We start from the raw sequence: 23,751 nt of genomic DNA on the forward strand, positions 1-23,751 counted from the left end.
CTGATTCACAGCGTCATTCACAGCGTGAGCTGACTGGTAGCCGAGGCAGCTGCTGGACCTCCCACACTGGATTCAAATCGAGCCAGTAGAGATAATGTTTTGGTTCTGCTGCAACAACGCAGGGCCTATGATGCACTGCCTTTGTGTTGTGTTGATTGGGAGATTCAATATTATATTTAGAGTCTCGAAGCAGTGGATGACGCCTCTGGGTTGTTCCCAGTGTATTTACTTATTCATTAATTGAGAAATTGATGTAACCGGATATTTCAACGCCTTCTTAATCTGATCTCTAAACAGTGACTGAGTCACCCCATAAATAAACGTGTTTGTGCAGCAACTTAAATTGAGCAGCATATATCCAACTTGACTGAAGATATATAAAGAATCATGGTATTCCACGACGTTTGATCCTGTAATGCTATAATAAAAGAAATGTATAACATACACCAACCACAGGAGTATGAAGCTACCGGATATGGTGAGAAGTAGAATTACAGATTTCCTTCTGCTCTCCATCTCTGGGTCACTCTGATTCTCTCCCTTACTCTGACCCCGAAGTCCCTTACGGACTCGACTGGCCACTAAAATGTGCCTCACTGTCAAAGCATTAAGCAACAGGATTAAAGCGAATGGGACAAATGGGGTTAAAGCGGTGTCAAACCAGTCAAATCCTACCCATATGGGATTAGTAAAATAGCTTGGTTGTATCGAGCACCCCCACGGTACATTGTTGATTACCTCCACAGGTTCTTGCGAAAAGTAGTGCGCAATATTTTTGAAAGAAAGCAGAGTGCCGGTTGTTGCAAGAACCACAGCCGCAATTTTCCCAGTGCAATACTTTCTGCTCAGCTTCTGGCAGCAAATGGCAACAAAGCGATCAAAGGAGAAAGCGACGGTGAACCAGACAGAGCAGTCTGTGGCTGCACGGCGTAGGAAGGTGTTAACACTGCAAGCATAGGTGATGTCCAGGAAAGAGCGTGGGCAATAATAATATCTTACCCTCGCCACGATGACCTCAGTTATAATAACCAGAAGATCAGCCGTCGCCATGGCAACGAGGTAGCGAGTGGTGCAGGTGGAGAGGCCACACTTTCCCCGGATCAAGATCACAATCGCCAGTAAATTAACTGTAACGGAAGGAATACACAGAATAAATACAATCCAAAGATTAACAGAAATACTAAGGGGACGATCCACCATCCATGGTTAACGAAAAGAGTTAAAAACTGTATCAAACCTAAAGTAAACAAACAGATAATTGCGCTAACATGGATTGTAGTTTTTAGAGAATATTATGAGCAACATCATAACATACAGATTAGTTAGGATGGACCAATCAGAGAAAGAAGTAAAGAAAGAGTGTGCTAGCTCAAAATATAAAGATGATGAGTCAGAATCTATCTATAAAACTAAATAAGAAGCGAGATCACAAATTACCCATTGGACCCATAGAAACTGTGTCTGTGGAATTAATCATGGAAACTAAGGCGATGCTAGGTGACGTTAACGGGTACTTTGAATGTATCTTCTCTATAGAGAATACAAGTAACCCAGAAATAGCTGTTTATCATCAACTGGAAGGAAAGGAGGAATGCAGGAAAATTACAATGATTGTATTGAGTGGTATTGAGTGGTATTGAGAAAATTGTTGGAGCGGCGAATTGACAAACCAAACGGTCATGATCAACTTCACCGTAAGGTCTTGAAAGTTGCAGGTAGTGAGATATCCGATGTGTCGGTTTTATTTTTTTTATACTCTCTAGATTCTGGATATTACACGAGGTGCGACAATATTCAATGCAGCTCCTTTACTAAAAAAAATGGAAGGCAATAGAACGATTTAAAAAGTAGGCCAGTTAGCTTAGCTTTGGCATTTTAGAAACTGTACTGAAATCGTATAGTAGGAAAATTCGAAGGAATAAAAGCAATGATGCAGAGCCAATATGGTTTTGAGGAAGGGGAATGATGTTTAAATAAGGTGCTTGGGTTTATTCAATCAGAATACCTGTCACTGAAGTTGATTCGGTTTATATACAGGACTTAGACTGCCTAAAAGGGTTCCATAAAGTGCCACGTCGAAGTATATCGTGAAAAATTAAAATTCACGATGGAGAGGGTAACCTATTATCATGTATATATGTGTTAGCACTGCTGTCTCATGGCGCGGAGGGCCCGGATGCTCTCCCGGATGTGGACCACTGTCGCTGTGGAGTTTGCACATTCTCCCCGTGTCTGCTTGGGTCTCATACCCTCAATCCAATAATGTGCAGAGTAAGTGCATTAACCACGCTAAATTGGAAAAGAAAATTGTGCATTCTAATTTTGTTTTTAGAAAGTCATGGACAGATAAATTGCTAACTAACTGGACCATTGAACAGGCATAAATGTGTCATGTTTTGTTGGAAGGATGGAAAGAGGTTTGTGCCACAGGGATCTCAACCATTTTGCAATATATATAAATGGTACCATTGTCTTGGACAAAGGTGCGGTCGCAAAATGTTCTGATGACACAAACACATAGAGGAAAGCAACTTGTGAGGAGGACATAAGGATGCTACAGAGCGAAGCAGAAAAGGTTCTCCGTTTCGAGAGGCAGAGACACAGTTTTGTTGTTGCAAAGTTTTCTTTTCAGATTGTATAAACAAATGGCAACAAATCGATCAAACGGTAAAGTGACCAGGAGAACACTACAGACAAGAGCGAAGTAACAGAATCAAACTGGGAAGTAAAGACAAATCATTCACTTCAGTATGATTCGTTGATCATGGGCAAAGACCAGTTATTGCCCGGCACGTCTGGACATGATCCCAGTCGCCGTTAATGAATTAAACCCACAAAGCAGCGCGACATGGTAGCACAGTGGTTAGCACTATTGGTTCAGAGCGTTAGAGTCCCAGATTCGATTCCCAGCTTGGGTCACTGTCTGCGGAATCGGCACGTTCTCCCCGTGTTTGTGTGGGTTTCCTCCGGGTGCTCTGGTTTCTTCCCACACGTCATGCGGTGAGGTGAATTGGATATTCTGAATTCACCCTCAGGCGCTGGTGTGTGGCGACCAGGTAATATTCACAGTAACTGCATTTGCAGTGTTAATGTATGCATATGGGTAATAATTAAGATTATTCTAAAATTATCATTATGAAAATGGAAATTACTGCTGCAATATCTTAGATTGGTGCAAAGGTAACAGGATTGTTGTGGTCGGGGATTTTAGTTACCCCTATATTGGATTCTGGATCTGCGGAGTGCATTCAGGAAGCAGTCCTCGTTCAATATGTCAATTGACCGACCAGGCAGTGGGCGAAACCTGACCTCCTCTTGGGGAATTAGGAAGGGCAGGTGACGGAAGTGTTCGTGAGGGATCACTTTGGGACCAGTGACCATAATTCCATTTGTTTTAAGACAGCTAAGGAGAATGATAGTTCTGGCCCCAAAGTTATAATTTTAAATTGGAGCAAGGCCAATTTCGAGGGTATTAGGCGGGTACATTCAAAGGTTAATTGGGGATGCCTATTTGCAGCCAAGGGGACGGCCGGTAAGTGGGAATCTTTCAAAAAGGTATTAACTAGGGCTCAAGGTGCGCACACTCCTCGTGTAGTGAAGGGTAAGGTTCGTAGAAGGAGGGAAGCTTGGATAACTCGGGGTATTGAGGCCATGGTCAAAAGGAAGAAGGAGGCATACGACATGAATAGGCAGCTGGTATCAAATGGATCCCTCGAAAAGTATAGGGCTTGTCGGAGTAGAGTTAAGAGAGAAATCAGGAGTGCAAAAAGGGGATACGATTGTCTTGGCAGATAAGGCAAAGGAAAATCCAAAGAGCTTTTACAGGATACATAAAGGGTAAAAAGGTGACTAGCGAGAAGGTAGAGACTCTGAAGGATAAACAAGGTCGTCTATGTGCAGACCCATAAAGGATGGGAGAGGTCCTAAATGGATATTTTTCGTCAGTATTTACTGTTGAGAAAGGCACGAATGTTAAGGGAAATGGGGAATATTGAGGAGTGTACATGTTACGGAGGAGGAGGCACTGGAGGTATTAAAACGCATCAAGTTAGATCAATCACCGGGACCTGATGAAATGTATCCCAGGACGTTGCGGGAGGCTAGGGAGAAAATTGCCGCCCCCTAGCTGAGATCTTTGAATCATTGACAGCGATGGGATACATTTCATCATGTGGCTGAAGATTGGAGGGCAACAGATGTTGTTCCCGTGTTTAAAAAGGTCTGTAGGTATAAACCTGGGAACTAGGGGTCACGGTAGTACAGTGGTTAACTCAGTTGCTTCCCAGCTCCAGCGTCCTAGGTTTGATGCCCGGCTTGGGACACTGTCTGTGTGGAGTTTGCACTTTCTCCCCGTGTCTGCGGGGGTTTCCTCCGGGTGCTCTGGTTTCATCCCACAGTCCAAAGATGTGCAGGTGAGGTGGATTGGCTATCCGAAATTGCCCTCAGTGTCCAAACATGATAGGTGGGTATACTGTGTTACAGGGATAGGGTGGAGGTGTGGGCTTAGGTGAGCTGCTCTTTTCAAGGGCCGGTGCAGTCTCGATAGGCTGAATGGCCTCCTTCTGTACATTCAACGTTCTATGTTCCATGTTCTACTGACCAGATAGCCTTGCTTCTGCAGTGGGCAAATTGTTAGAAGGGATTCTGAATCACAGGATCTACAGGCATTTAGACAGACAAGGACTGAATAGGGAAAGTCAGCATGGCTTTGTAAGGGGAAAGCCTTGTCACTCCAATTTGATAGACTTTTTGAAGGGATAACCAAGAAGGTAGAAGAAGGCAGTGCAGTCGACGTTGGCTACATGGACGTTAGCAAGGCATGTGACAAGGTACCTCATGGTAGGTTGTTGCAACACGTTAAATCTCACGGAATCTAGGGTGATGTAGCCAATTGGATACAAAATTAGCTTGGCGACCGAGGCCAAAGGGTGGTTGTGGAGGGTTGTTTTTCAAACCGGAGGCCTGTCACCAGCAGTGTTCCTTAGGGATCGGTGCTGGGTCCACTGTTATTTGTTATATATATTAATGATTTGGATGAGAATGCAGGAGGCATGGCTAATAAATTTGCAGATGACACCAATATTGGTGGTATAGTGGATAGTGAAGAAGGTCATATAAGATTGCAACAGGATCTTGATCATTTGCGCCAGTGGGCTGACGAATGGCAGATGGAGTTTAATTTGGATAAATGTGAGGTGATACATTTTGGCAGATGAAATCAGGGCAGGACCTACTCAGTTAATGGCAGGGAGTTTGTGAGAGTTAAAGAACAAAGATATTTAGCGGTACAGGTTCATAGTTCCTTAAAGGTGGAGTCGCAGGTGGACAGAGTGCTGAAGAAGGCATTCAGCGTGCTACCTTTCTTGGTCAGAATATTGAGTACAGGAGTTGGGACGTCTTGTTGAAGTTGTAGAAGTTATTAGCCAGACAACACATGGAATACCGTGTTCAGTTCTGGTCACTCCATTAAAGGAAGGATATTGTTAAACTAGAAAGAGTGCAGAAGAGATTTACGAGGATGCTACCAGGACTTAATAGTCTGAGCTATAAGGAGAGACTGGACTGGCTGCGACTTTTTCCCTGGATCGTAGCAGGATTAGGGGTGATCGTTTAGAGGCGTATAAAATAATGAGGGGCATAGATAAAGTCGATAGGCAACATCTTTTCCGAAGGGTATAGGAGTCTAGAACTAGAGGACAAAGAGCTAAAGTGAGAGGGGAGAGCTACAAAAGAGACCAGAGGGGGAAATTCTTCACACAGAGGGTGGTGAGCATCTAGAATGAGCTTCCAGAGGCAGTGGCAGAGGTGGGGACAATTTTGTTCCTTGGATAAAAAAGGTTAGACAGTTGCATGGGCAGGTTGTGTATAGAGGTATATGGGCCAAATGCGGGCAAGTGGGAGTAGTTGAGAAACTGGTCAGCATGGACAATCTGGGCCAAAGGGCCTGTTTCCATGCTGTAAACATCTATGACTCTCTGATTCTATTGACTAGGATTCACTTAATGCTAGGAACTTGTATGGGACAGAGATTGCAAGGTGTATCCAGGAAGGCTTCTCGATGGACAAATGCAGAGAGTCCATCTCGGGAAAGGGCATGACTGGGTCTGGTATTGGGGAGTGAGCCTGGACAGTCGGTTGAGGTTACAATAGGGGATTCCTTTTAGGTGTAGTGACGACAATTCCGTAAGTTTTAGCGTACCTTTGGACAGGGATGCTGGTAACCCTCACTTTAAGGTGCTAAACTGGGGAAGGCAGATTACAATAACGTTAGACAGGAATTAAACAATTTCGATTGGGTGCTGCTTTTAGAGGGAGTCTTTCAAGCGAAAGTTGATTAGCTTTCAGGGAAGTGGCGAACCTGAGTAAACGAAGGGTAAATATGGAAACTTTAGGGAGCCGTGGATAGCGAGGGATATTGTGAACCTCGCCAAAAGGAAAAAGCAGGCTTTTGAATGGCCAAGAAGAATTGGGACAGACGAAACCCTTGAGGAGTATAAAGAAAGTAGGAAGATACAACAGCGGGAAATTAGGTGGGTTAGGAGAAGTCATGAAAATTGTTTGGCAAATCGGATTAAGGTGAATGCCGATGCTTTTTATTCATATGTATAAAGCACGAGGTTATGGATTGGACCGCTAAAGCACAGTGGGGGAATCTATGTATTGAGTCAGTAGAAGTGGGCAAGGTACTAAGTGAATACTGCATCAGTGTTCACATAAGAAAAATACTTCGTGGAACATGATTTTTGGTAGGGTGTGTGGACAGTCTGGACCATGTTGACATCGGTAAGAAGGGTTATTGGGTCTTTTAAAATATATTAAGGTATATAATTCTTCGGACCAGATTGCATTTACCCCAAAATACTGATGGAAGCAAGAGAGGAAATGTCTGAAGCTTTAAATAATATATTTGTATCCTCACTGGTTACAGTTAGAATCACAGAGAAATGGAGACTAGCTAATGTGGTACCGCTGTTTAAGAAAGGTAGCGGGGATAATCGAGGAAACTACAACCTGGTGAGCCTCACATTGGTAGTGGGTAAATTGCTGGAGAGAATTGTCAGGGACAGGATTTAAACCCATTTGGAAACACATGGCTAATTTGCGGTAGACAGCATGGTTTTGTAAAGTGTAGGTCAAGCCTCACCTACGTGATCGAGATTTTTGAGGATGAGACAAAGATGATTGATGAGGGGAGGGCTGTTTACATGGACTTCAGTAAAGCCATTAACAAGGTGCCTCATGGCAGACTGGTAGAAAACCGGAAATGACACGGGATCAGAAGTGGGGTGCAAGATGGATACAGAACTGACTGAGTCACGGAAGGCAAACGGCAGCAGCAGAAGAGTGTTTTTTTCTGACTGGAAAGTTGCGACTACTGGTGTTCCACAGGAATCCGTGGCCTCTCGTTGTTTGTAGAATGTATAAACGATTAGGAGGAAAATGTAGCTGGTCTGGTGAATAGGTTCACGGATGACACCAAGGTTGGTGGAGTGGTAAACAGTCAGAGGATACAGCGGAACAGATAGGATGGAGATTTGGGTAGAGAAATGGCAACTGAAGTTTAATCCAGACAAATGTGAGGTAATGCAATTTGGTAGGTCTAACATAGAAGGGAAATCTACTGTAAATATACCGTAAATGGCAAAACTCTTCGGAATATAGACAGTCATAGAGATCTGGGTGTGCATGTCCACAGATCGTAGAAAGTGGCAACACAAGTGGGCAAGACAATCAAGAAAGCATACGGAATGCTTACCTACATTGGAAGGGACAGCGATGATAAAAACCAGCAAGTCATGCTATTGTTGTATAGAACTTGGTAAGGCTGCGCTTGGAGTCTTGCGCACAATTCTGGCCGCCACACGAGCAGAAGGATTTGGAGGCTTTGGAGAGGGTGCAGGGGAGGTTTACCATAATGTTGCCTGGCTTGGAGGATGTTGACTGTTCTGACAGGCTGAATAGACACGGACTGTTTTCATTAGAACGACAGAGGATGATGGCTAACGGATAGGGGACTATAAGATATTGCGGGGCATGAATAGAGAGGATGGAAAGCCTTTATTTCCCAGGGTGGAGTGTCAGTACCCAGGGAACAGGGTTTCAGGCCCGTGGGGCAATGTGTAGCGAAGATGAACGGGGCAGGTTTTTTACACAGAGGGTGACGAGTGCCTGGAACGCGTTGCCGCGGGAGGTTGTGGAGGCAGATAAATTAACCGTGTTCAAAAGGCATCTCGAGAAATACATGGATATGATGTGTACATCGAGATACGGCACTAGGAAGTTCTCAGGGTTTGAGCCAAGAGTGGTAGCTGGACTGCTACAGGCTTGGAGGGCCGAAGGGCTTGTACTTGTGCTGTATTGTTCCTTGTCCCTTGTTCTTTGTAATGTACATCCTATCTGACACACATATTAAGGGATGGAGCTCAGCACTGGACACAAATATGTTGCGTGGCGAAGCAAATTAAACAAATATTTATCCAACCATCAAACCAACCAATATATGTTCAAGCCAGGGTTTCTACGGCAAATGCCCTTGCCAACCCTATTTCTACGCCTCACACTTGCATGTTTCCAACAATCTATGGATTCTTTCTACTTCGTAATATTGAGCCACTGTGCATTCACAGATCAGAGAGGATTTGATTTCTAAAGATTTACATGCCACTTAGTGAAGAAATGTATCTTCATCTCAGCTCCGAAAGGCGCATTCTTATCCTTAGATTGTATCACTTTGATCTGGTTTCATGAGGTATGTTGGAGGAGAGGGTGGGGGTTTCAATCAGCAAACAAGCTGTCGCACTAGTTGCCTTCTACGTAGGCACCTTCTGCAACTGGCACGGAGGAGGGGCACAGATATCCCAAAATCAATCTCTACAGCAAGAGGGCCAGCGGGTTCAACGTCTGTGCTTAAACAATTCAAGCATGGATTATTCATCAACAGGCTCTTGATTTGAAAAACCAGACTGGCATCATTCAACATCAGGGGTGTATGAGGGAGCCAAGTGAGAGGCCAGTTAAATTAGTAACATCTATACTCTCCTCGAATAAGACTTTCCCAGTGGACGAGCTGGGCACAACTTCGAATTGATCGTCAGCTGGATTTTCCAACCCCTCCCCCCCCCCCCACCCCACCCTGCAGTTCTACACACACTTCACCAGAAAGAGAACAAGGAGCTGGAATTCAGCTGTGGTTAATTGAGGCTTTGCTGTTGCCGAGAATGTCCAACAGATTATTGTCTACTTGTGGCGCGATAACTGCCTTTGTCAAAACATGGCATGAGTCCCGAGTCCAGTTACGGGAACTCATAAATTCTCAGACCTCAATACGGGTAGTGTATAGTTTACCTTGTTTTCATGGTCATTTAAGTTTCCATTCCCATGCACGTACATAGGCGATATTGGCTTTCATTATGACGTTGTCAGTCCTGGAACAAAAATAAGCTCCGTCGTAAACGAACTCATTTAAAGTGACTGATCACACATCAAGCAAGGTGGGATATTAAAATCATCTACCTTTCTCCTGGTTGATTTGGGTCATGTTTGTTGTGCTAATTTTCCCCATTCTGCATTGCCTTTGCAAGTCACCAGGCTGAGGTCTAAGATCTGATCAAGTTGGCAATGTACTACAGCCACGAAGTCTGCCTAACACATATTGGTGCTCCCAGACATGGCAGATGTAGATGTATCTTCAAATGGGAGATGATCCTTTCAGACTTTTACCGAGAAATAATGTTCCCATAAACTCAGTTCTAGATGTCGCAGAACTACAAAACTTCAAGTTGTTACATTGGTTGCCGGATTGCTTCACATGTTGTGTAGAATTCTGCTTCCATTGTCAGTCTGCATGGAGATCCATTTTATAACGCTACCAGGGAGCCCCATCATTCTGCGGTAGGCCCGTGCCATTCACTCAAGCACGGTGATCTTTCTAATGCAGAGATGAACAATTGGCTGGAAGGTAATGATAGTTTGGAGTATAACTGCTCTTGAAGCTGCAAACGTTGGCGAACATGATTGTGTTGTGGCGCCGTGGCAGTTAACGGTGGTCAGATATGAGTTTCCAAACCTGATCTGACTCCATTGCACGCAGTCGGATCCCACAATGCACTGGATGGTAGTCTGCGAGGATCGGGCACTAGCAGTACGGGACTTGCCCCCTATCGTCCTTGAAGGCACACAAGTAACACTTCACCCAAAATAAACAAGACCGACTTTATTCACTTCAAGACTATTTGTTTGCACGAATAGTTCGTATAGACTTTAAACTCGATGCAATTCTCACACTGTTTTGTCACACATCTCTAAATTCATGAATGTCACACAAACCCTTTAAATCCATCAATGTCACACAGACTCTTTAAATCCATCAAAGTTACACAGACACTTTAAATCCATCAATGTCACACAGACTCTTTAAATCCATCAATGTCACACAGACTCTTTAAACCTATCAATGCCACATATACTCTTTAAATCCATCAATGTCACGCAGACTCTTTAAATCCATCAATGTCACACAGACTCTTTAAATCCATCAATGTCACACAGACTCTTTAAATCCATCAATGTCACACAGTCTCTTTAAATCCATCAATGTCACACAGACTCTATAAATCCATCAATGTCACACAGACTAATTAACTCCATCAATGTCACACAGACTCTATCAATCCATCAGTGTCACACAGACTCTTTAAATCCATCAATGTCACACAGTCTCTTTAAATCCATCAATGTCACAAAGACTAATTAACTCCATCAATGTCACACAGACTCTTTAAATCCATCAATGTCACACAGACTCTTTAAATCCATCAATGTCACACAGTCTCTTTAAATCCATCAATGTCACAAAGACTAATTAACTCCATCAATGACACACAGACTCTTTAAAACAATCAATGTTACACAGACTCTTTAAATCCATCAATATCCCACAGACTCTTTAAACCTATCAATGTCACACAGACTCTTTAAATCCATCAATGTCACACAGATTCTTTAAACCTATCAATGTCACACAGACTCTTTAAAACAATCAATGTCACACAGACTCTTTAAATCCATCAATGTTACACAGACTCTTTAAATCCATCAATGTCACACAGACTCTTTAAAACAATCAATGTCACACAGACTCTTTAAATCCATCAATGTTACACAGACTCTTTAAATCCATCAATGTCACACAGACTCTTTAAAACAATCAATGTTACACAGACTCTTTAAATCCATCAATATCCCACAGACTCTTTAAACCTATCAATGTCACACCGACTCTTTAAATCCATCAATGTCACACAGACTCTTTAAACCTATCAATGTCACACAGACTCTTTAAATCCATCAATGTCACACAGACTCTTTAAATTCATCAATGTCACACAGACTCTTTAAATCCATCAATCTCACACAGACTCTTTAAATCCATCAATGTCAAACAGGCTCTTTCAATCCATCAATGTCACAGAGACTCTTTAAATCCATCAATGTCACACAGACTCTTTAAATCCATCAATGTCACACAGACTCTTTAAATCCATGAATGTCACACAGACTCTTTAACTCCATCAATATCACACAGACTCTTTAACTCCATCAATGTCACACAGACTCTTTAAATCCATCAATCTCACACAGACTCTTTAAATCCATCAATGTCAAACAGGCTCTTTCAATCCATCAATGTCACAGAGACTCTTTAAATCCATCAATGTCACACAGACTCTTTAAATCCATCAATATCACACAGACTCTTTAAACCCATCAATGTCACACACTTTTGAATTCCATCAATGACACACAGACTCTTTAAAACAATCAATGTCAAACTGACTCTTTAAATCCATTAATGTCACACAGACTCTTTAAACCCATCAATGTCACACAGACGCTTTAAACACATCAATGTCACACAGACTCTTTAAATCCATCAATGTCACACAGACTCTTTAAAACGGAAAATATCACACAGACTCTTTAAATCCATCAATGTCACACAGATTATTTAAATCCGTCAATGTTACCCAGTCTCTTTAAATCCATCAATGCCACACAGACTCTTTAAATCCATCAGTGTCACACAGACTCTTTAAATCCATCAATGTCACACAGACGCTTTAAACACATCAATGTCACACAGACTCTTTAAATCCATCAATGTCACACAGACTCTTTAAACACATCAATGTCACACAGTCTCTTTAAATCCATCAATGCCACACAGACTCTTTAAATCCATCAGTGTCACACAGACTCTTTAAATCCATCAATGTCACACAGACGCTTTAAACACATCAATGTCACACAGACTCTTTAAATCCATCAATGTCACACAGACTCTTTAAACACATCAATGTCACACAGACTCTTTAAATCCATCAATGTCACACAGACTCTTTAAATCCGTCAATGTCACACAGTCTCTTTAAATCCATCAATGCCACACAGACTCTTTAAACCCATCAGTGCCACACAGACTCTTTAAACCCATCAATGCCACACAGACACATTAAAACAATCAATGCCACACAGACTCTTTAAATCCATCAATGTCACACAGACAGTTTAAATCCATCAATGTCACACAGAATCTTTAAACACATCTATGTCACACAGACTCTTTAAACACATCAATGTCACACAGACTCTTTAAATCCATCAATGTCACACAGACTCTTTAAACACATCAAGTCACACAGACTCTTTAAACCCATCAGTGCCACACAGACTCTTTAAATCCATCAATGTCACACAGACTCTTTAAATCCATCAATGTCACACAGACAGTTTAAATCCATCAATGTCACACAGAATCTTTAAACACATCTATGTCACACAGACTCTTTAAACACATCAATGTCACACAGACTCTTTAAACACATCTATGTCACACAGACTCTTTAAACCCATCAGTGCCACACAGACTCTTTAAATCCATCAATGTCACACAGACTCTTTAAATCCATCAGTGTCACACAGACAGTTTAAATCCATCAATGTCACACAGAATCTTTAAACACATCTTTGTCACACAGCCTCTTTAAATCCATCAATGTCACACAGACTCTTTAAATCCATCAATGTCACACAGACAGTTTAAATCCATCAATGTCACACAGAATCGTTAAACACATCTATGTCACACAGCCTCTTTAAATCCATCAATGTCACACAGACTCTTTAAACACATCAAGTCACACAGACTCTTTAAACCCATCAGTGCCACACAGACTCTTTAAATCCATCAATATCACACAGACTCTTTAAATCCATCAGTGTCACACAGACAGTTTAAATCCATCAATGTCACACAGAATCTTTAAACACATCTATGTCACACAGACTCTTTAAACCCATCAATGTCACACAGACTCTTTAAAACCATCAATGTCACACAGACTCTTTAAATCCATCAATGTCACACAGACACTTTAAATCCATCAATGTCACACAGACTCTTTAAACCCATCAATGTCACACACTTTTGAATTCCATCAATGACACACAGACTCATTAAAACAATCAATGTCACACAGACTCTTTAAATCCATCAATGACACACAGACTCATTAAAACAATCAATGTCACACAGACGCTTTAAATCCATCAATGTCACACAGACTCTTTAAACCCATCAATGTCACACAGACTCTTTAAATCCATCAATGTCACACAGACGCTTTAAATCCATCAATGTCACACAGACTCTTTAAATCAATCAATGTGACACAGACTCTTTAAACCCATCAATGTCACACAGACTCTTTAAACCCATCAATGTCACACAGACTCTTTAACTCCATCAATGTCACACAGACTCTTTAAACCCATCAATGTCACACAGACTCTTTAAACCCATCAATGTCACACAGACTCTTTAAATCCATCAGTGTCACACAGACTCTTTAAATCAATCAATGTCACACTGACTCTTTAAATCCATCAATGTCACACAGACGCTTTAAATCCATCAATGTCACACAGACTCTTTAAACCCATCAATGTCACAAAGACTCTTTCAACCCATCAATGTCACACAGACTCTTTAAATCCATCAATGTCACACTGACTCTTTAAATCCATCAATGTTACACAGACTCTTTAAAACAATCAATGTCACACAGACTCTTTTAATCCATCAATGCCACACAGACTCTTTAAATCCATCAATGCCACACAGACTATTTAATTCCATCAATCTCACACAGACTCTTTTAATCCATCAATGTTACACAGACTCTTTAAACCCATCAATGTCACACAGACTCTTAAAATCCATCAATGTCACACAGTCTCTTTAAATCCATCAATGTCACACAGACTCTTTAAACACATCAATGTCACACAGACTCTTTAAACCCCTCAATGTCCCACAGACTCTTTAAATCCATCAATGTCACACAGACTCTTTAAATCCATCAATGTTACACAGACTCTTTAAATCCATCAATGTCACACAGACTCTTTAAAACCATCAATGCCACACAGACTCTTTAAATCCATCAATGTCACACAGACTCTTTTAATCCATCAATGTTACACATACTCTTTAAACCCACCAATGTCACACAGACTCTTTAAATCCATCAATGTCACAAAGACTCTTTAAATCCATCAATGTCACACTGACTCTTTAAACACATCAATGTCACACAGACTCTTTAAACCCATCAATGTCCCACACACTCTTTAAATCCATCAATGTCACACAGACACTTTCAATCCATCAATGTCACACAGACTCTTTAAAACATTCAATGACACACAGACTCTTTAAATCCATCAATGTCACACAGATTATTTAAACCTATCAATGTCACACAGACTCTTTAAAACAATCAATGTCACACAGACTTTTTAAATCCATCAATGTCACACAGACTCTTTAAATCCATCAATGTCACACAGACTCTTTAAAACATTCAATGACACACAGACTCTTTAAATCCATCAATGTCACAGAGATTATTTAAACCTATCAATGTCACACAGACTCTTTAAAACAATCAATGTCACACAGACTTTTTAAATCCATCAATGTCACACAGACTCTTTAAATCCATCAATGTCACACAGACTCTTTAAATCCATCTATGTCACACAGTCTCTTTAAATCCATCAATGTCACACAGACTCTATAAATCCATCAATGTCACACAGACTAATTAACTCCATCAATGTCACACAGACTCTATAAATCCATCAGTGTCACACAGACTCTTTAAATCCATCAATGTCACACAGTCTCTTTAAATCCATCAATGTCACAAAGACTAATTAACTCCATCAATGTCACACAGACTCTTTAAATCCATCAATGTCACACAGACTCTTTAAATCCATCAATGTCACACAGTCTCTTTAAATCCATCAATGTCACAAAGACTAATTAACACCATCAATGACACACAGACTCTTTAAAACAATCAATGTTACACAGACTCTTTAAATCCATCAATATCCCACAGACTCTTTAAACCTATCAATGTCACACAGACTCTTTAAATCCATCAATGTCACACAGATTCTTTAAACCTATCAATGTCACACAGACTCTTTAAAACAATCAATGTCACACAGACTCTTTAAATCCATCAATGTTACACAGACTCTTTAAATCCATCAATGTCACACAGACTCTTTAAAACAATCAATGTCACACAGACTCTTTAAATCCATCAATGTTACACAGACTCTTTAAATCCATCAATGTCACACAGACTCTTTAAAACAATCAATGTTACACAGACTCTTTAAATCCATCAATATCCCACAGACTCTTTAAACCTATCAATGTCACACCGACTCTTTAAATCCATCAATGTCACACAGACTCTTTAAACCTATCAATGTCACACAGACTCTTTAAATCCATCAATGTCACACAGACTCTTTAAATTCATCAATGTCACACAGACTCTTTAAATCCATCAATCTCACACAGACTCTTTAAATCCATCAATGTCAAACAGGCTCTTTCAATCCATCAATGTCACAGAGACTCTTTAAATCCATCAATGTCACACAGACTCTTTAAATCCATCAATGTCACACAGACTCTTTAAATCCATGAATGTCACACAGACTCTTTAACTCCATCAATATCACACAGACTCTTTAACTCCATCAATGTCACACAGACTCTTTAAATCCATCAATCTCACACAGACTCTTTAAATCCATCAATGTCAAACAGGCTCTTTCAATCCATCAATGTCACAGAGACTCTTTAAATCCATCAATGTCACACAGACTCTTTAAATCCATCAATATCACACAGACTCTTTAAACCCATCAATGTCACACACTTTTGAATTCCATCAATGACACACAGACTCTTTAAAACAATCAATGTCAAACTGACTCTTTAAATCCATTAATGTCACACAGACTCTTTAAACCCATCAATGTCACACAGACGCTTTAAACACATCAATGTCACACAGACTCTTTAAATCCATCAATGTCACACAGACTCTTTAAAACGGAAAATATCACACAGACTCTTTAAATCCATCAATGTCACACAGATTATTTAAATCCGCCAATGTTACCCAGTCTCTTTAAATCCATCAATGCCACACAGACTCTTTAAATCCATCAGTGTCACACAGACTCTTTAAATCCATCAATGTCACACAGACGCTTTAAACACATCAATGTCACACAGACTCTTTAAATCCATCAATGTCACACAGACTCTTTAAACACATCAATGTCACACAGTCTCTTTAAATCCATCAATGCCACACAGACTCTTTAAATCCATCAGTGTCACACAGACTCTTTAAATCCATCAATGTCACACAGACGCTTTAAACACATCAATGTCACACAGACTCTTTAAATCCATCAATGTCACACAGACTCTTTAAACACATCAATGTCACACAGACTCTTTAAATCCATCAATGTCACACAGACTCTTTAAATCCGTCAATGTCACACAGTCTCTTTAAATCCATCAATGCCACACAGACTCTTTAAACCCATCAGTGCCACACAGACTCTTTAAACCCATCAATGCCACACAGACACATTAAAACAATCAATGCCACACAGACTCTTTAAATCCATCAATGTCACACAGACAGTTTAAATCCATCAATGTCACACAGAATCTTTAAACACATCTATGTCACACAGACTCTTTAAACACATCAATGTCACACAGACTCTTTAAATCCATCAATGTCACACAGACTCTTTAAACACATCAAGTCACACAGACTCTTTAAACCCATCAGTGCCACACAGACTCTTTAAATCCATCAATGTCACACAGACTCTTTAAATCCATCAATGTCACACAGACAGTTTAAATCCATCAATGTCACACAGAATCTTTAAACACATCTATGTCACACAGACTCTTTAAACACATCAATGTCACACAGACTCTTTAAACACATCTATGTCACACAGACTCTTTAAACCCATCAGTGCCACACAGACTCTTTAAATCCATCAATGTCACACAGACTCTTTAAATCCATCAGTGTCACACAGACAGTTTAAATCCATCAATGTCACACAGAATCTTTAAACACATCTTTGTCACACAGCCTCTTTAAATCCATCAATGTCACACAGACTCTTTAAATCCATCAATGTCACACAGACAGTTTAAATCCATCAATGTCACACAGAATCTTTAAACACATCTATGTCACACAGCCTCTTTAAATCCATCAATGTCACACAGACTCTTTAAACACATCAAGTCACACAGACTCTTTAAACCCATCAGTGCCACACAGACTCTTTAAATCCATCAATATCACACAGACTCTTTAAATCCATCAGTGTCACACAGACAGTTTAAATCCATCAATGTCACACAGAATCTTTAAACACATCTATGTCACACAGACTCTTTAAACCCATCAATGTCACACAGACTCTTTAAAACCATCAATGTCACACAGACTCTTTAAATCCATCAATGTCACACAGACACTTTAAATCCATCAATGTCACACAGACTCTTTAAACCCATCAATGTCACACACTTTTGAATTCCATCAATGACACACAGACTCATTAAAACAATCAATGTCACACAGACTCTTTAAATCCATCAATGACACACAGACTCATTAAAACAATCAATGTCACACAGACGCTTTAAATCCATCAATGTCACACAGACTCTTTAAACCCATCAATGTCACACAGACTCTTTAAATCCATCAATGTCACACAGACGCTTTAAATCCATCAATGTCACACAGACTCTTTAAATCAATCAATGTGACACAGACTCTTTAAACCCATCAATGTCACACAGACTCTTTAAACCCATCAATGTCACACAGACTCTTTAACTCCATCAATGTCACACAGACTCTTTAAACCCATCAATGTCACACAGACTCTTTAAACCCATCAATGTCACACAGACTCTTTAAATCCATCAGTGTCACACAGACTCTTTAAATCAATCAATGTCACACTGACTCTTTAAATCCATCAATGTCACACAGACGCTTTAAATCCATCAATGTCACACAGACTCTTTAAACCCATCAATGTCACAAAGACTCTTTCAACCCATCAATGTAACACAGACTCTTTAAATCCATCAATGTCACACTGACTCTTTAAATCCATCAATGTTACACAGACTCTTTAAAACAATCAATGTCACACAGACTCTTTTAATCCATCAATGCCACACAGACTCTTTAAATCCATCAATGCCACACAGACTATTTAATTCCATCAATCTCACACAGACTCTTTTAATCCATCAATGTTACACAGACTCTTTAAACCCATCAATGTCACACAGACTCTTAAAATCCATCAATGTCACACAGTCTCTTTAAATCCATCAATGTCACACAGACTCTTTAAACACATCAATGTCACACAGACTCTTTAAACCCCTCAATGTCCCACAGACTCTTTAAATCCATCAATGTCACACAGACTCTTTAAATCCATCAATGTTACACAGACTCTTTAAATCCATCAATGTCACACAGACTCTTTAAAACCATCAATGCCACACAGACTCTTTAAATCCATCAATGTCACACAGACTCTTTTAATCCATCAATGTTACACATACTCTTTAAACCTACCAATGTCACACAGACTCTTTAAATCCATCAATGTCACAAAGACTCTTTAAATCCATCAATGTCACACTGACTCTTTAAACACATCAATGTCACACAGACTCTTTAAACCCATCAAAGTCCCACACACTCTTTAAATCCATCAATGTCACACAGACACTTTCAATCCATCAATGTCACACAGACTCTTTAAAACATTCAATGACACACAGACTCTTTAAATCCATCAATGTCACACAGATTATTTAAACCTATCAATGTCACACAGACTCTTTAAAACAATCAATGTCACACAGACTTTTTAAATCCATCAATGTCACACAGACTCTTTAAATCCATCAATGTCACACAGACTCTTTAAAACATTCAATGACACACAGACTCTTTAAATCCATCAATGTCACACAGATTATTTAAACCTATCAATGTCACACAGACTCTTTAAAACAATCAATGTCACACAGACTTTTTAAATCCATCAATGTCACACAGACTCTTTAAATCCATCAATGTCACACAGACTCTTTAAATCCATCTATGTCACACAGACTCTTTAAATCCATCAATGTCACACAGACTCTTTAAAACATTCAATGACACACAGACTCTTTAAATCCATCAATGTCACACAGATTATTTAAACCTATCAATGTCACACAGACTCTTTAAAACAATCAATGTCACACAGACTTTTTAAATCCATCAATGTCACACAGACTCTTTAAATCCATCTATGTCACACAGACTCTTTAAATCCATCAATGTCACACAGGCTCTTTAAAACATTCAATGACACACAGACTCTTTAAATCCATCAATGTCACACAGATTATTTAAACCTATCAATGTCACACAGACTCTTTAAAACAATCAATGTCACACAGACTTTTTAAATCCATCAATGTCACACAGACTCTTTAAATCCATCAATGTCACACAGACTCTTTAAATCCATCTATGTCACACAGACTCTTTAAATCCATCAATGTCACACAGACTTTTTAAAACATTCAATGACACACAGACTCTTTAAATCCATCAATGTCACACAGATTATTTAAACCTATCAATGTCACACAGACTCTTTAAAACAATCAATGTCACACAGACTTTTTAAATCCATCAATGTCACACAGACTCTTTAAATCCATCAATGTCACACAGACTCTTTAAATCCATCTATGTCACACAGACACTTTAAATCCATCAATGTTACACAGACTCTTTAAACACATCAATGTCACACAGACTCTTTTAATCCATTAATGTTACACAGACTCTTCAAACCCTCAATGTCACACAGACTCTTTAAATCCATCAATGTCACATAGACTCTTTAAATCCATCAATGTTACACCGACTCTTTAAAACAATCAATGTCACACAGACTCTTTAAATCCATCAATGTTACACAGACTCTTTAAATCCATCAATGTTACACAGACTCTTTAAATCCATCAATGTCACACAGACTCATTAAATCCATCAATGTCACAAAGACTCTTTTAATCCATCAATGTCACACAGACTCTTTAAATCCACCAATGCCACACAGACTATTTAAATCCATCAATGTCACAAAGACTCTTTTAATCCATCAATGTCACACAGACTCTTTAAATTCATCAATGTTACACAGACTCTTTAAATCCATCAATGTCACACAGACTCTTTAAAACCATCAATGCCACACAGACTCTTTAAATCCATCAATGTCACACAGACTCTTTTAATCCATCAATGTTACACATACTCTTTAAACCCACCAATGTCACACAGACTCTTTAAATCCATCAATGTCACAAAGACTCTTTAAATCCATCAATGTCACACTGACTCTTTAAACACATCAATGTCACACAGACTCTTTAAACCCATCAATGTCCCACACACTCTTTAAATCCATCAATGTCACACAGACACTTTAAATCCATCAATGGTACACAGACTCTTTCAATCCATCAATGTCACACAGACTCTTTAAAACAATCAATGACACACAGACTCTTTAAATCCATCAATGTCACACAGATTCTTTAAACCTATCAATGTCACACAGACTCTTTAAAACAATCAATGTCACACAGACTTTTTAAATCCATCAATGTCACACAGACTCTTTAAATCCATCAATGTCACACAGACTCTTTAAACACATCAATGTCACACAGACTCTTTAAATCCATCAATGTCACACAGACTCTTTAAAACGGAAAATATCACACAGACTCTTTAAATCCATCAATGTCACACAGATTATTTAAATCCGTCAATGTTACCCAGTCTCTTTAAATCCATCAATGCCACACAGACTCTTTAAATCCATCAGTGTCACACAGACTCTTTAAATCCATCAATGTCACACAGACGCTTTAAACACATCAATGTCACACAGACTCTTTAAATCCATCAATGTCACACAGACTCTTTAAACACATCAATGTCACACAGTCTCTTTAAATCCATCAATGCCACACAGACTCTTTAAATCCATCAGTGTCACACAGACTCTTTAAATCCATCAATGTCACACAGACGCTTTAAACACATCAATGTCACACAGACTCTTTAAATCCATCAATGTCACACAGACTCTTTAAACACATCAATGTCACACAGACTCTTTAAATCCATCAATGTCACACAGACTCTTTAAATCCGTCAATGTCACACAGTCTCTTTAAATCCATCAATGCCACACAGACTCTTTAAACCCATCAGTGCCACACAGACTCTTTAAACCCATCAATGCCACACAGACACATTAAAACAATCAATGCCACACAGACTCTTTAAATCCATCAATGTCACACAGACAGTTTAAATCCATCAATGTCACACAGAATCTTTAAACACATCTATGTCACACAGACTCTTTAAACACATCAATGTCACACAGACTCTTTAAATCCATCAATGTCACACAGACTCTTTAAACACATCAAGTCACACAGACTCTTTAAACCCATCAGTGCCACACAGACTCTTTAAACACATCAATGTCACACAGACTCTTTAAATCCATCAATGTCACACAGACAGTTTAAATCCATCAATGTCACACAGAATCTTTAAACACATCTATGTCACACAGACTCTTTAAACACATCAATGTCACACAGACTCTTTAAACACATCTATGTCACACAGACTCTTTAAACCCATCAGTGCCACACAGACTCTTTAAATCCATCAATGTCACACAGACTCTTTAAATCCATCAGTGTCACACAGACAGTTTAAATCCATCAATGTCACACAGAATCTTTAAACACATCTTTGTCACACAGCCTCTTTAAATCCATCAATGTCACACAGACTCTTTAAATCCATCAATGTCACACAGACAGTTTAAATCCATCAATGTCACACAGAATCTTTAAACACATCTATGTCACACAGCCTCTTTAAATCCATCAATGTCACACAGACTCTTTAAACACATCAAGTCACACAGACTCTTTAAACCCATCAGTGCCACACAGACTCTTTAAATCCATCAATATCACACAGACTCTTTAAATCCATCAGTGTCACACAGACAGTTTAAATCCATCAATGTCACACAGAATCTTTAAACACATCTATGTCACACAGACTCTTTAAACCCATCAATGTCACACAGACTCTTTAAAACCATCAATGTCACACAGACTCTTTAAATCCATCAATGTCACACAGACACTTTAAATCCATCAATGTCACACAGACTCTTTAAACCCATCAATGTCACACACTTTTGAATTCCATCAATGACACACAGACTCATTAAAACAATCAATGTCACACAGACTCTTTAAATCCATCAATGACACACAGACTCATTAAAACAATCAATGTCACACAGACGCTTTAAATCCATCAATGTCACACAGACTCTTTAAACCCATCAATGTCACACAGACTCTTTAAATCCATCAATGTCACACAGACGCTTTAAATCCATCAATGTCACACAGACTCTTTAAATCAATCAATGTGACACAGACTCTTTAAACCCATCAATGTCACACAGACTCTTTAAACCCATCAATGTCACACAGACTCTTTAACTCCATCAATGTCACACAGACTCTTTAAACCCATCAATGTCACACAGACTCTTTAAACCCATCAATGTCACACAGACTCTTTAAATCCATCAGTGTCACACAGACTCTTTAAATCAATCAATGTCACACTGACTCTTTAAATCCATCAATGTCACACAGACGCTTTAAATCCATCAATGTCACACAGACTCTTTAAACCCATCAATGTCACAAAGACTCTTTCAACCCATCAATGTCACACAGACTCTTTAAATCCATCAATGTCACACTGACTCTTTAAATCCATCAATGTTACACAGACTCTTTAAAACAATCAATGTCACACAGACTCTTTTAATCCATCAATGCCACACAGACTCTTTAAATCCATCAATGCCACACAGACTATTTAATTCCATCAATCTCACACAGACTCTTTTAATCCATCAATGTTACACAGACTCTTTAAACCCATCAATGTCACACAGACTCTTAAAATCCATCAATGTCACACAGTCTCTTTAAATCCATCAATGTCACACAGACTCTTTAAACACATCAATGTCACACAGACTCTTTAAACCCCTCAATGTCCCACAGACTCTTTAAATCCATCAATGTCACACAGACTC

At 39.5% G+C, this 23,751-nt stretch overlaps 1 protein-coding gene across 1 annotated transcript in view; it reads right to left on the minus strand.

Moving 5' to 3' along the window:
- Window positions 1-225: 225 nt before the first annotated feature.
- Window positions 226-23,751, minus strand: part of LOC140411310 (probable G-protein coupled receptor 139) — a 38,084-nt gene continuing 14,558 nt past the window's right edge. Inside the window, exon 2 of the mRNA XM_072500432.1 lies at window positions 226-1,127. Coding sequence (XP_072356533.1) covers window positions 226-1,127 — 902 coding nt within the window. The remainder of the gene's footprint in view (window positions 1,128-23,751) is intronic.

Source organism: Scyliorhinus torazame, chromosome 4 (genome assembly GCF_047496885.1).
Source record: "Scyliorhinus torazame isolate Kashiwa2021f chromosome 4, sScyTor2.1, whole genome shotgun sequence".
Classification (NCBI taxonomy): domain Eukaryota; kingdom Metazoa; phylum Chordata; class Chondrichthyes; order Carcharhiniformes; family Scyliorhinidae; genus Scyliorhinus; species Scyliorhinus torazame.